Below are 15,686 nucleotides of genomic sequence, written 5' to 3'. Positions count from 1 at the left end.
AGAAGTGCAAGCTCCCTCGCCTCCTTCAGTAAAGGATTGAAAACCTGGATGTTCAAGAACTAGACGCCAGAGCAGGTTCACTTCTGTCCACAGTGTCAAGACACCTCCGGGAATATGTGCGCTTTATAAGTTACAGTAACATTAACATAAAACTCCACAGGCAAGCTAGAGACGTACACATGCGTACATTTAAGTCAATGTAATCTTTGTGGAGCTAGGTAAATTGTATGTAGTACACATTTCCCATGTAAAACATGCAGATTTTTAATTGGACAGTTGGGGTTGTTTATAAACCTATTATGCCATCACAGAGTTTGGGGGGCTTTTCTAAACTTCTGGTAGTCTTTCTATGTCACTAAACCTTAAAAATGGAAATGTGTTACTAGTTCTTAGTTTGATATTTTGCCATTGTATCGCACATCTCTAAAATGTTTCTGACTTGCTCATAATCAGTGATGTGAAAGTGAAAGACAGCCTTCTTGTGGGTAAAATCCTGTGTCACTTTCTGCCGTTGTATATGAGATTTATTGAAAGAAACACTGGGGTAGCAGTGACATTTCCATGTGAGCATATTTAGTATTAGAAACGGATGTGCGGGCTTTATAAGGTGCTAGTTTGTAGATGTTCTAAAAGGTTTAGTATGTAGCTTCCTACACCGAGAACTGGTGGTAGATTTACTTTCGTCAAGGGTAGTAGTAATTTCACCTTTTTAGGTCAAGCCTGGGCAGTGCATGCGCTCCTCTGCAAGGCATAGTGTATTCAGGTAGAGACTCAAAGCTCCGCCCACTCTCCCCCCATATTTCCCATTGGCTTGTGTCATTGTCCACTGTAAACTGTGGCTGTTCATTGGTCAGAAGGCTTAGTAGTCCCTCCTTATTACCGCCTTGTCTCATTTTGTAACCTCTCATGGCGACTCCCCCTGTTACGTGTTTTGTTACTCGGTAGGCTTTAGTTACAGCCTTCAAGCAGGCAGGATACGCTCTCTCCTAACGATTTATTTTTTATTTTATAGCATGGGCGCTGGCATTTGGCATGCAATAAATCTTGCATTTGTGAGAGTTTAAGCTATTGGCATTGTAAATGACATGCCTTTTATTTATCTGTTTTAAAAACAACGCATAAATAAAAGGCATTGTCATTTACAATGCCAATAGCTCAAACTCTCGTAAATGTGAGACGTATTGCATTGCAAATACTTGTTTAGGATGGGGAAGAGAACATCCTTAAAAAGCAAGGCATATCAAAAACAGGGTTTCTCTATGTGAAAATCATGTTCCTGCTAGAAAAAAATTAATTACCATTGGAAATGCACTTTTGTATTACATGTCTGCATGGAGAAATATACACCTACACCTTTTATTTGTAAACATTAATTTCCTTAATACCTTGCGTGCCCCTGTCGGCCAACGGCTGACGGGAGCACTACATCCCCAGTGCTGCCGTCGGTGCCAACGGCCGACGGACCCCACCCACCCTTTAGAACGCCCGCACCGTGGCGGAAAAACCGCCGCGGTTAAGGCATTAATTAAATAAATGCCTCTGCTAGTTCTAATAGGAATCTGCGACAGAGGGAAATGTATTCCAAACGCATGCATAGGCTGTGCTGCAATCAGAATGACTATAAAATATATTAATATGGCACAATTAAAAATCAGTAGTTAAAAAACCTAACTGTGCATAAAAACATTTACGCGTGTTTTATTTATTTTTAATAACAATACAATACTGATATCTTTGAAAACAACTCTTCTTTTGATTTAGGTGTGATCCCCTTCCATGGATTTTCTATGTATGGTAGGTGACATTAAATTATCTTATTGGTATTGATATGTTTGTGACAAAGCGTTTTTCAAAAGCTTGGTTTAATTGTTTACTATTCCCTCTCTCCCAGTACCCGGGACCCAACTTTAGGCTGTTTCACTAGCTCCCTCCACATTTTGTACCTTTCTTTGGTTCTCAGAAATGGTTCTGTCCACCCTATGGCCAGTTCGGGATGCTTGACCTTCTCTTTGGACATAGAAATAAAACCGTAATTGGTTAAATAATAATACATAGAATTTTAACGTGGAACTTTATACATCTATTTTTGGCAGAAGTGAATTAGTCGTATTAGATAGTTAGAAGAAGAGTGCTATTGGAGTTATGTTACTACATTAAAAAAAACTCTCATTTATAAACTCCTTTGTTGCTTTTTTCCTATGGATGTGTTTTTTAAAAATGGTATTGTGTGTTACCAAACTTGAACTGTCTATAGATTTGGGACATTTCCAGCTGCCAGAACGGAGGGACTAACCAAAGTTTTGGACAGGTAAAGGTTTTCAAGACTTTTGTCAAGGAAATGTGTTTGGCATGTTCTGGAACATGACATCACAGGAGCCAGTTTCAGAGTGTAGGTGCCTTGCCAACGAAGTGGCTGTCGCTATATTTGATATGCATGGGTTTTGGCCTGACAGGCTGGTAGAACAGTGTGGGCCAAAAAGGCCCGGCGATGGACCATGGGGGATATATATGATGGTGTGAAGGAGCAGACCATGGGGGATATATATATGATGGTGTGTCTCTGAGTAAGTGCATGTTTTTTTTTATTTGAAAGGTTTTGTATAGCGCGAACAAGACCCTTACAGGTATCAGAGCGCTTCACAAGTGAGGTAATTAGACAAATGAAGCATAGTACAAAAGAAACATAGTAATTCGAGATAAAGACATATGTTACATCTTGATTGTTCCAGGAATCCGAGATAATGTTCATGTGAATTTCGTCATGAGTAGGGATTTGACTTCTTTTTTGAAGGATGCAGATGATGGGTTGCACCTGGTTTCTGGGGGTAGTGCATTCCAAATCCTTGGAGCAATTCCAGAGAAAGCGCGATTATATGTTTTCTCTTAGCAAATCTTTGAGGCTTCAGAAGAAGGTTGTTGGCGCTTCTAGAGGATCTGTTCCCACACTAGAGCTTGAGTTTCTGGGCTAGGTAACTCGGGTGTTGTGGTGTAGAGCTTTGTATGTCATGCAGGCGATTTTTAGTTGGATTCTTGCTTCGAAGGGTAGCCAGTTGAGCGTTTGCAAGTTGGGGGAGATGTGCCAATGTCTTTTGGAACCTGTGATGAGTCTGGCCGCTGAGTTAAGTGATGCTCTAAGCGGAGCAGTAGACGATCTAGGGAGTCCACTACGTGTTGCACTACCATAATCTAGTCTGGGAAGTACTAGTGCTTGGACTGGCAGTTTGAAGTCATTTTCAGGTAGGAAATATTTTAGTTTTCTCAGGATGTGCATCTGAAAGTTTGCTCCTTTTGCTGCAGCTCTGATATGTTTTTGCATGTTTAGGTTGCTGTCCAGATTTACTGCCAGTGATTTTGCTGAGTCGATTAAAAGAGGTTGGCAGTTAAGAGCTGAAAGTTGTTTAAGCCATTCTTGAATGATGTCTATTTGGTTAGGGGGGCGATTAGTAGGAATTCGGTTTCGAGGGAATTTAGTCTGAGGTAGTTATCAGTCAACCAAGACTGAGTTTTTGTAGAGTTGAGTTGAGAGCCTTGATGTCGCCCAGTGGGTTTATCTTTAAATAAAGTTGTGTGTCGTCAGCGTACATGAGAAAGTGTATGGTAGATGAATTGAGGATTTCCTTAAGAGGTTCCATGAATAAGTTGAACAGTGTAGGTGAAAGGCAGGAGCCCTGCGGGACTCCTAATGTGACTGGGACAGTCCTGGACAGGGATTGGTTGACCTTGAACCTTTGGGATCTGTTACGGAGGAAAGAGGTAAACCAGTTTAGAACTGATCCTGATAAACCCATTCTATGTTGGAGGAGGTCAAGAAGATTTTCATGTTTGATGGTGTCGAAAGCTGACGATAAGTCAAGTAGGATAAGTAGGCAGGCTTCGTTCTGATCTAGTAATTTTAAAGCGCCATCTACTATGTGGGTCATGGCCGACTCCGTACTATGCCCTGCATGGAAGCCAGATTGAAATTTATTGAGCAGGTGGAAGTTGGTGATGTGGTAATCTAGCTGGCTGAGAGCACATTTTTCAGGGAGTTTCGCCAGATTTGGGATGTTGGAAATTTGTCTGTAGTTATTCAGGTCTGTGGGGTCTGCCGTCGTTTTTTTGAGGAGGGGGTAAACTTGTCCTGATTTGAGAATATCCAGAATAACCCCTTAGGCGAAGGAGGCATTGATGATCTTTGTCCAAAGTGGCACTAGCATTGGTATGAGATCTTTGAGGTAGTTAGCAGGGAGTGGGTCAGAGAAGTGGTTGGAGGGTTTCAAGAACGTTAGCGCTTTTAGGATTGTTTCTTCGCTGTAAGCTGTAAAGGAGGCACAGGAGGCGTTGTTTTTGAGGGCGAGCTTGGTTGTGCAGGTGCTTGGGGTATTTGGGGTGATCTTCTGCGTGTTGATCTGAGTTAATGAGGCCTTAAGTAGATCTGTTTTCAGGAGTTCCGTCTTTCTCGTGAAGAAGGAAGAAAATTCTTCGCAGCTGGGAGGGGAGCATTGACCATCTTGGGGAGGGTGAGCTATGCCATGAGATTGATTTATAATTAGTTCAAAGAGCTTCTTGGGTCAGCTTTTGGCTTAATCTAGCTGATTCTTGAAAAAGTTTGCTTTTGAGTGTCTGATCTTTCTATAGTACGAGTTTCTGGAGGATCTGAGCAGTTTAAGGTGGTCGATGGATGGTGATGACCTCCATCTCTGTCCAACTAATCTTAAGGCTCGTCTCTCCTGGTTGAGTCTACCATCATACCAAGGTTTAGAGTCTTTTGTAGAGAGCCTCTTCAGTTGTAGAGGCGCGGTAGTATCAAGGATCGTGGTCATGGAGTTAAAATAGAACTGTGTCAAAGCTTGCACTTCCGTAAGGTCTTCCGGGGGAAGCAGCATGCTGACATTGGCGGATGAGGATAAGTCTGTGAGGGGGCTTTTTAGGTTTCTCTTCCATACATTGGGTCTTGTTGGTTGTGCTGAGCATAGTTTAACTGGTACATTGATGGAGAAGGTGATGGAGTGGTGATCAGACCAATCACAGGGGAGGAATGCGTTAAGCTGAATGGCCTCTGGGTTTGCAATCACCAAGTCGAGGGTTGACCCTTTGACATGTGTGGGGCTATTGCAGATTTGGGTACGGTCAAGGTCCGACAGGAATGTTTTGAGGCTATTAACTGCCAGGTCCTTAGGGTTGTTCCAATGGAGATTGAAATCTCTGAGGAATATTTGGATATTACGATGATCCGAATGTGTGGTCGGAAAATCCATGAATTGCTTGATGAAGGTGAGGTTATCGCCTGGTGGGTGGTAAAAAGTGTGCAGTGAACAAATTGGTATGTTCTTACTAGTGATATCTAAGCAAAGATATTCACATGAGGAAAGATCTAGTGAGGGTGAACGATTCCCTGTGAGGTTGTTCCGGTAGATGCAAGCAATACCGCCGCCTGTTCTGATGGGTCTGTCTAGTCTAGTGATGTCGTAATTAGGGGGGACCAGTATGTCAAGGATCGGGTTGGACGATTCATTTAGCCATGTTTCGGTAAGGATTTGGAGGTCAGGTTTGTGAGTGAAAATAAGGTCAGCAATGTCAGCAGCATGTGCTGAGGCTGATCTGCAGTTTAGTAGAATGCATTTGAGACACTGCTTGGAGGTCGTTGGAGATGCCAGTGTTAATGGAACTTGCATAAGTTTCTCCATGATTATACCTCCGGTGTTGTAATTAGGGGGTCTATGTGTACTGAGATGTATGGTTTCGATTAGAGATGGTTGTTTTGGCTTGTTCGGGACAACTGTGGACTGGTTGGGCTGAGGGGGTGGATCGTAGGAGAGGAGGAGGGAGTGTATATCCTTGGCGGATAATGTATTCTTCCTGCGGATCGGACGGGTTGTGGAATTGCAGTTAGGAACTGTTCTTCATCTTGGGGGGGCTGATGAGGGGAAAGACGTGGCGACTGGTACTGGGGTGTAGGGCTGTTGCTGTGGGACATCCTGCTCTTATCACCCGTGTGTCGTCTGATTATGGGTTGCAGCTTAAACAGGTTCCATAGCTTGTGGAGGTCATCTTTGATATATTGTGGTGACAGCAGGATTTCATCGAACCTGGGGTCCGGTGTGGGCAGTTTAGTCATTGTGATGTCTAAGCGAGTTGGGGGGCGGGGGGTTTAGGATGTGGATTGGAGGGTGAGGTGGGGGTGAGGGGCAGGTAATGTCGGTGGTGTGGTGTCAGAGGATCGGATAACTCTTGGCATCAGGGTGGGCATATGCACGGATACGTTCAAAGGTGAATGCCCAGGGGGGATGTCGGCGTGGACATGGAGGGGTTATGGGCATGGGGGGCAGTATGGAGGTGATGTAGGCATTGTGGGAGTGGTTCTCGGGAGCTAATATCTCTCCTGGCATCGGGTGGGAATATTGAAGGATGGGTTTGTAGGTGAATGTCCGGGGGGATGTCGGGGTGGACATGTTGGGCGTTATGGCGTTAGTAGTGTCTGTGGTGGGAGGAGAGGAACTAAGGACTTTGTCTTTGATGAGAGGGAAGATGTTGTTGAGTAAGATTAAATGTTGGTCAGAGGATTGCAAGAGAATGATCCCAGTGTGATAAATGGTGAATGTGGCTGAAGCCCGGAAAAACGGGGAGGGGATGATAAAGATCTTGAGGACGTGTGATGTTTTTTTGGACGAGGAGACTGAGAACAGGGCGTAGCCTGCTTTCCTCCTTTGGGCTCTTCTCTTTGTGTAACAAATATTGTCCTTGGTAAAGGGTCCTTGTTTAAAGAGTGGAAGGTGTCTGATATTGGGGGTCTCAGGGTATGTTTTTAGCAGCGAGTGTTTAAAACGATTGGCAGCTTTTTAAGAGAGTTTAGGGGGTACTTGATGGTGTATGTATGCTGATGCTGACCTGATCGTTCCATCCTGTTACTGACACAAGAGAGAGGGATAGATGGGTATGGGGGTGCACTGCTGACTTATTTATTTATTTATTTATTTAATTGTTTGACTGCTCGGTATTAGTCTTTCCTATGATCACTGAGACCAGTTTAAAATGGCCGCCTGATTTGTAGAGGGAATCTTGAGTTCCTCATTGTAGTCCTATCACTCTTTCAGTGAGTGGGATAGTATTGTGGGGAAATGTAGATATTAAAGGTGGTGGGTTGAAGGGTAGGATCGGCGAGAGCCAATGTAGGTGGTGGCCTCAGGACTAGTCAAGAGGCTCAATAATAAACAAGCATTTACAAATGTGGTAGGTTTCGCCTTTCCTAGCTCTCTCTTCGAAACTTGGGCAATGGCAAATGCAGCTGTCTTGAGTTTTGAAAAGGTTAGCTGAGCATGTATCGTAATATACCCTTCACATGCTCCCCCTTACTGGTTTTTCTCTTCACTGATTCTATCTGAAATTAATATAGTCAAAATTCTAATTCAAGTTCAATTCAAAGTCAAATTGGCACCATCACACCATGGCTTTCCATAGGGAATACCAGGATTGGGCTAGTGCCACTATGTTGCTAGGGATTACTACCTTTGGTCCAGAGAAAGCATCTTGGCAGGCAGTACCTCCATCATATGTGAATCAGCATGTTGCCAGTGATTAACACCCTTGTGCCAGGGCCAGCATGTTTTCAGAGATTACCTCCATAATACTAGGGCAAGAATGATGCCAAGGATTGCCACTACTGTGCTGAGACCAGCATTTTACCAGGAATACCCACCATTCTGCCAACAACAGCATGTTGCCAGAAATTACCACCAGTGGTACGGTGAGGTTGTTGCCAGTAATTACCCCCATTGTGCCAGGACCTGCTTGTTTTAAGGAATTACCTCTAGTACCAGGGCAAGCCACTGTTGTGCCAGGACCAGCATTTTGTACCACTGTTGTACCAGGGCCAGCATGTTGCTGGGGATTACCACTGTTTTACCATTGTGCCAGGTTCCGCATTTTACCAGAAATTACCCGTACTGTGCCAAGCATATCATGTTGCCTAAGATTCTCACTATTGTGCCAGGGCCAGTATTTAACCAGGAATTGCCACAATTGGGCCAGCATGTTGCAAAGGTTTACCACGAGTGTGCTAAGGCAAGGCCAGCATGTTGCCAGAAATTATCCTGACTGTGCCAGGGACTGGCAAATTGTCAGAGATTCCCACCATTGTGTCAGGCCCATCTGGTGTGTGAGGGATTCGAACCGTTGTGACAGGGCCTGTATTTTGGTATAAATACCATTGCGCCAGCTTGATGCCAGGGATTGCCACCACGGTTTTAGAATCTGCATTTACAAACAATTGCCATCTTTGTGCTTGTGGATGCATGATGCCAGGGAATGCCACAATTGAGAAGGACAAACATTTCACGGGTGGGGTCGGCGACCAAAACACCAGCTTCTTTCCTCTGCACGCACTCACACGCACAGATATCTATTCGCAGGCATAAATTTCATGCACATGAATATACACAGATGCACGTACACAGACAGAAACTTGAGCACTTGTGCCCACACACTATGCAGATTTTTTTTAACCTACCCTTCTTCTCAACTCCTGATGCTTCTGCTGTAGGGCATCCACTTCTCACCTTGATGCATCCCATGTTGCAGTGCTCCATGGAGGGGGAGTTCCTTGAGCAGCCTGGCGAGGAGGAAGCAGGAGGAGGTCAAGCAGGAGTGTGGTCAAGCAAGACCACATGAGGTCATGAGGGTGAGGTGTCAGTTGCTGGCAGGGTGTCTGGGGACAGGTGCAATGGGGTCCAAAATGAGTTTGAAATGTAGCAGCAGTGCAGAGGCGAGAGGTTAAAACGGGGATGTGAGTGCCTGTTGGGTTCAACAGGAGTGTGGGGAATGAAAGTCAGGCAAGCCAAAGTGAAGGGGTGGGAGAGGGTAAAAGGGTAAAAGTGGATGATTTGCGGGGGTGAAAAACAGGAGGGTGCAGGGGGTGTCAGAAGCCAGTAGTAGTTCTGTGTCTCTTGAGTTTCTCCTACCATTCAGCCCATCTTCTTTCATATCTACATGCAGTTACACGGGGACCTATCCTTTCACATCATCATATATATCCCCCAAGGTCCCTCTCCAGGCCATTTTGGCTCATACTGTTCTGGCAGCTCATTATGCCAAAACCCATGCATAATAAATATGGTGACAGCCACTTCGTTGACTAGGTACCTACACTCTGAAACCGGCTCCTTTGATATCATGTTCCAGAACATGCCAAACACATGTCCTTTTGAAGTTTTTAAAACCTTCATCTGCTCAAACCTTTGGTTAACTAATGGTGGCACTGGTGAAGGGATTTACTTCTCTTTTTTTTATTACAGGGCCGTGTATGCCCAGGGTCATTACGATGGGCAGGGTGAGGCGGTGCAGACATTGAGAGACAGGGTCTGCTTGCTATGCAGAAGATACAATATTCAGCTCATGTGTAACAGTTTGTGCAGAAAGCCTAGAGATGAGAAAGCAGCTCTTTTCTATCATAACCCCAATAGATTTCACCTTAGTGCTGCGGCTTTGTGATTGAGGCAGAACCTAAAAAATCAGGTTTGGTGAGTTCTTCTTAGACCAATTGTCATGTTATGTGGTGGAGTGCCAATTACCTGCACTAGTTCCTGGCGCTAGGAAACAGAGCTGAATGTGACATGAAGGAAGTAATACTGCCCATAAAGACATGTTTTTAAGGATTTTCTAAAATGTTTCAGATTCTGTGTCCCACAGAGTTACCGGGAGAGTGTTCCACAGTTTAGCAGAGGCCACTGAGAAAGACCTGCCACCAGTGCAACCGCAATTGAATTTCGATATACAAGAAGCGTTACATTAGTAAAGTGAAGGGTGTAACCCTGGTACATAACTGGTAAAACTATTCATGAGATATGATGGACCTGTGTGGTGTAAGACTCTATGATAATGTGGCAGGGAGTTTTAAAAGCAATCCTCTTCACCACTGAGTGAAAATGCAATGAATCCCATGCTGCAGGGGCAGATGCATACTGCGGAAGACCAAGAGGTAATTTGGCTGTGGCATTTTGGATTTGTTGGAGTTTTTTCAGAAAGCCCAGTGACACAGAAAGAGGGCGTTACAGTAGTCCAGGCAACTCCAAATGCTTGCCTGGACCACCATCCGATGAACAACAAGAAGCATGTGGATGATAGATGAGTAGCTTGACTTTCAAGAGATAGATGCCACTCCAAATAGAATCCCAAGTTTTATACTGACTTAGCTGGATAAGATGAATTACACCAAGACGAGGGCCAGATATTCGAGGGAAACCGATACAAAGGTTGATGTGATGAATCCAAATCGGTTTTGTCAGAATTGAACTTTAACTCATTGGAGTGCAGCCAGGAGGTAACTGCAGACATACATAAATGGAACGTCTTGATGGATGCTGTGCCTAATTGATCCATTGCAATAATTTGTTGAGTGTCATCTGTATAATTCATACAGATAAGCCCTAAACATTTAACTAATTTTGTCAATTGACTGATGTAAATGTCGAACAATGTGGGACTTAGCACAGATCCCTGTGGGTCTCCCGGATGCAGGTTTTAAAAGTCTGACATAAAAGGCTGGAGATACACTTCCTGACACCTGTGCTTTAGATAAAATGTACACCACTGGCAAGCCGGCCCACAGTTACCTCTCTCTGGCAGTCAGGACAGAAGGACGCAATGTGACACTGTTTCTAAAGTGGCAGAGAGACCCAGTAACATCAAGATCACTGAATTAGCCTTCCCTTCCGAGAAACTCAGGTCTGATGTAGCTGCTTTCCACAGATTAGTTGGAATTGGATCCAGAGGAGATCCCAATGAAATAGAACAAACAATCCCAAATTAATTATTCCAAACTGAGTGTATCAAAGTGGTCCAGCAAGGGAATATTGACACCTCTCTGGTAACTTCCATCCCACCAGGGAGTAGGGGTGTGTCTGGCAGCATCAACAAAGCAGAGATCAGGACTCACTGAAATCTTGGGGCAACTATTCAAGGAATGAGTGTCTGGCAACAAGATTTGTGTGAGAGGTCCCAGTGAATTACAGATGTTAATAATGTTATCATCAAAGAACTTATCTGCCATCTTATCTGCAAATGTTCATCAGCCGATAAAGCACGTTTCTGGGATGATAAGGGCCAGACTATTATGAAAATGTCGTTTGCGGCATTTTCAGCTGCTATGATAGTGTACTAAACAGCTTTCGCTAAAACAATAATTTGTCTGTAGTCCTTCAAGGCCATTTTAGGTCCACTTTGGGAAAAGAGTAGTCTCAACGCCATACTCTTTCCAATTTCTTGCAGCCAACCTTGGCAGTTTTAAAGAGGGCACATATCAAGGTGTGAAGGCCTATGTCACTTGGAACTAACCTTTTTTAGAGGTAGCATTTTGAAAGCTGTATCAACCAAGAGATAATATCTTTTATAATCTACAATAGTGGAACCCAGCATAGGAGCCCTGTTGTGAGAAATTGGGTTTTGGCTGAGTGGAGGTGAAAACCAGGGTCAGGCAACAGCCATAATCTGAACCACTTAAGTCACCAAATTAACCTGTTGTCATGCAGCGGGTTGTAACAGTACCCAAACAGGGGAATAACTACAGGGCAAGAAGGTAGAGCTTCGATTCAGTTCTTTCATTTAAACAAAGATAATGTCAGTTGCATAGAGGTTCTTCGTTCCCGTAGGGTCTCTTGGTTTCCTGTTGCTCTCCAGAGCCGTGTCTTTCCTTTTGATGGGCTCGCACAAAAAATAACATAAACAAAAGAAGACCAATATCAATGTTGTGGAAGACAACGCTCCAGTTGTAGGGAAGGGAGTGCAGAGGAATTGTCACCTGAATACCTCCACCATGTGTAATGAAGTGACCTCCCCGTTAAAGCGTGCCCATCCCTAGCCTGTGCCCCGCGAGCCCGTGGAACCTGGCACATACCTTCTGTAGCCACCCCCCTCCTGGAGAGTGGCTGGGCAGTGCTTGGTCCTGTTGGCCTCCTGGTGTCTCCCTCTTGCTGGTGTTGGAGTCTCCACAGTCTCTCCTCTTCTCCTTTTCGGAATGAGCGTTCGTCAGCTGCTCTCCTGGCTTTGGCGTCTCTCCAGCTGCCCTCGCGTCGGCTTTCGCGCCTGAGCCGGCTTCCGGGGTCTTTTTCTCTTCCGGGGTTGGTCGTGATAGGTTCGTTAGTGGCAACTTCACAGGCCACTCCTCTCGGGGCTCCTCCTCCTGATAGTCGAGATGTTCCTTAAAGGGCCAGTTCCATGCCTGTATACAAAAGGATAGTAAATCAACCAGTGGCTTATAGGAGAAGTACAGGACTGTTGTCAGTTCGTCGTAATCAGTCCCCTGACACCTGTGCTCTCTGGTAACTTGGCACAAAGCAGTCAGGCGTAACTTAGAGGCAATGTATAAAGTATTTATGCAGCACACAAACAGTAATAAAGTGAAAACACATCACAAGAAAAATCCAACACCAATTTAGAAATATAGAGTACATTTAACCACATTATTTGGCTCTAAAATAACAAAAGTCCAATTAGTAGAACCAGGTTATGAATTTTAAATGTTTTTGGTGAAAACGAGCCCCTAAAAGATCAAAGTGCCTAATGCAGACATCCAGTCGCGTTGACTGGGCAAAGTCAAAAGTTATGGCCAACCGAGAATACAAGAAGTGGATTGGGCCTGATCTGCACTTAGCTTCAGACTTAAAAGACATTTTGTGGATAATTGTCTAAGAAGGTAAAGTTTAGCGGGGCAAGGCTGCAGGCGGTGTCATCGGGGAGCCACTGGACAAAGCCTTGGTGAAGATTTCTACGTTTGGATGTAGTCTCTTTTTTGGAAGTCGAAAATCTCCAGCAGAACAAAGCTGCAGGTTGTGGATGATGCGTGCTCCACAAGGCTGAATACCCCTTCTCGTAGGAGCCTCTGAACAGGATTTGCTGCTACGGAGAAGAAAGTAGCGGGAGCTGCCAGGCAGACCTTCAGTGCACCTTGAGCAGATCAATGAGCATGTAGTTCCTGGTCTCCTCTTTGGGTTTTGGCTATCTGGGCACTGTTAGCACCACTTCCAAGGGTCCCGGACTGGAGAAGCACCACTTGTAAAGTCAGTACTTAATCAGGTTGGGTCTAGGTGCAGGTTCGAGATGGTTGGGGCCTTTTCTGTCCCTGAGGCTCCTGATCAGGAGGCCATCCAGCTAGTCCTTGGAGTCACTCTTATAATCCTGGGTTCAAGAAGTGGAACAGGGATCAGGCAGCAGGGCAGGCCTCTGATGGTTCAAGGCAGGCTTCAGACAGCAAAGCAGTCCTCCCAGGTGCAGCAAATAAGTCCTTTGAAGGAAACAGCAGGCCACTGCAGCAGCTTCTGCGGGTCCAGAAAGTTAAAGGAAGAGTGGATCCGAGGGTCCTATTTTTATACCTGGTGCGCCTTATTAGAAGTAGGAGACATTTCTAGAGAGGTGGTTGGAATTTCCTGCTTCACTGCCCTGTGTCCAGCCTGGCTGCAGGCACAATGGGCTAGTGTGAACTACTTTGTGTAAAGGCAGGGCACAGCCTATTGACTTGTAAGTGGGGCTGTGCCCAGCTCCACCCCTCAGCCTACATCCTGCCAATGATGGCCCACCAGGTACATCTAATCCTGTGGCTGTCTGGGAGTAATATACAAAGTCAAGCTGCCAACTACACCCAGTCATCTGATCCTGGAACAGGCTGCAGACACCAAATATTATTAGGGTAGGAAAATGCCAACTTTCGGAAGGCTGAACAATATCAAGCTAGCCTGGCTAATGAGGAGTGATACCCTGAAATGGCTACAGGATGCTTGTTTCTGGTCCAGGGAGGACCTGGCCTGGCAGTTCAGGCTAGACTGTTCCCAGGAGGAGTAGGGTGAAGACTGATTTGCATATGGCTGGGTCTAAACTGGAATAGCATTGTGAGCAAACAACAATGGATTTAGGTCCAGATCTCTGTACTGGGGGTTAATGTTTGACATTGCTCAGCATTCTGTCCATCAATTGTTCTTTTTGCAACTTTCTAAAAGTGGCATTTTCAAAATTATGACTTAAAATATGACCTTACCATTAAAGAGGATTTTAAATGACCATTTCTCAGACAACAAACATGAATTTCTTACCTGCTCCGAATAAAATGTTAGCACTTATTCAATGTAATAAGGCAGCCCAGTGTTATCTTATCCGAGAGATAGGTCTCACAGTAGTGAAAAACTAGTTTGTGAGTTTTTCAGTACCAAGACATATAAAACTCAAAAGTACATATCCAATCTTTAATTTAAATGCACCCTGCCCTCTGGTCAGGCTAGGGCCTAACTTAAGTAACCTGGTACTTGGGGCCGTCGGGGAGATTAAGTGAGCCCAAAGTCACATGATGCCGAGCTGATCTGCCGCCGGTGCTGGGGATCGAACCGTAGGCCCAGGTTCCAAAATCAGCCGCCCTGTTTGCTGCACCATACCTGTTAGAACTGGGGGTCTCTAGTTGGCAATGGTATACACCTTTGACCAAATAGGGACCCTTGCTTCTTATCAGGGAAAGGGGATTACACTACTGGATAACCCGTGCTCACCCCCTTGGTAGCTTGGTATGAGCAGACTGGCTTATCTCAGAGGCAGTGTGTTAAGCATTTGTGAACACATACAGTAATATAGTGAACACACTACAGGTGGACACCACACAGGTTTTATAAAAATAAGTATTCTTTATATAGACTTATCACAAGACCATAAACGACAAAAATCCACAATACTGTAATCAATAATAAATCTTCAAGATGGTAGAAATGGTTCAAAAATAGGTTATTGACTTAAAAGCAGTCTTTAGCAATAGATAACCCTAATGGGAGTTATCACGACGTCAAGGTCAAAGAAATCCCAAAATATGGTGCCGACCACGAGGTGCGCGGCGTCGGGCCCGGAGTGAAAACAGACCCACAAAGAACAGTACCTTGGAAAAGTGAAAACAAAGACAGCACACGGCGTCGAGGATGATGTCGGCTTCGGAGTCGATGCGGCAAGCAGCAGGCGTCGGGCCGGCGTCGCAAGTCAGAGCAGCGCTCAGGGCTATGGCAGGCTTACGATATCGTTCGCTGGCGTCGATGTGGGTTGGCGGCCGGCTTCGGGTCTATGTTGCAAGTCGGAGCAGCGCTCATGACTTCGGTGCAGATTACAGTATCGCTCGCCGGCGTCGGTATTGCAGATTCCTTCTGTAGCACTAGAACAGCAAGTTCCAGATGCAGGCAACCAGAAGGGGGGTGAAGTCTGGTCGGTAGCCCTGTGACTTCGGTCAGGAGGCAAGCTCAAATCAAGCCATTGGAGTAATATTCTGCAAGATTATGAAAGTCCTTTAAAAGTTCCTTCTCCTTTCATTGGCACTGAAGAGACCACTGCGAGCCAACCCAGCAAACAGCACACTGGCAGAGGGGCAGTCCCAACTCCTGCAGCTTCCTTGGTTCTTCTACTTGGCAAAAGGGTTGTCTTGTTCCCAGAAGTGATCTAAAGTCTAAAGTCTTGAGGTCCGGGCCCAATATTTATACTAGCAAATCCTTTGTCCACTGAAGGCAGAGGGTCCTGTACCCAGTCTTGTACCCAGTCCAAACCAGTTATGTGCCGTCCTGGAGAACTTTGTTGACAAGACTCCTTCTTTCCTTTGACAATGTGGGCCAGGGTCATCAGACGCACCACAGGAGGTAGAGCCAGCATTGTGGAGAGAAGGCACAGCCCTATTCAAGTCCCAGGTGCAACTCCTCCCACCC

General features: G+C 45.2%; 1 protein-coding gene across 2 annotated transcripts in view; it reads left to right on the top strand.

Moving 5' to 3' along the window:
• TBC1D19 (TBC1 domain family member 19) overlaps positions 1 to 15,686 on the top strand; it is a 1,159,927-nt gene that overhangs the window by 933,809 nt on the left and 210,432 nt on the right. The window contains exon 16 of one of the 2 annotated variants that reach the window (XM_078678973.1): positions 1,762 to 1,794. The exons of the other annotated variant lie outside the window; for it this stretch is intronic. Coding sequence (XP_078535099.1) covers positions 1,762 to 1,794 — 33 coding nt within the window. The remainder of the gene's footprint in view (positions 1 to 1,761; positions 1,795 to 15,686) is intronic. 2 annotated transcript variants of the gene reach the window in all.

The sequence above is a fragment of the Lissotriton helveticus genome, chromosome 2_2 (assembly GCF_964261635.1).
Source record: "Lissotriton helveticus chromosome 2_2, aLisHel1.1, whole genome shotgun sequence".
NCBI lineage: Eukaryota > Metazoa > Chordata > Amphibia > Caudata > Salamandridae > Lissotriton > Lissotriton helveticus.
This window is presented reverse-complemented; position numbering and strand designations above follow the sequence as displayed.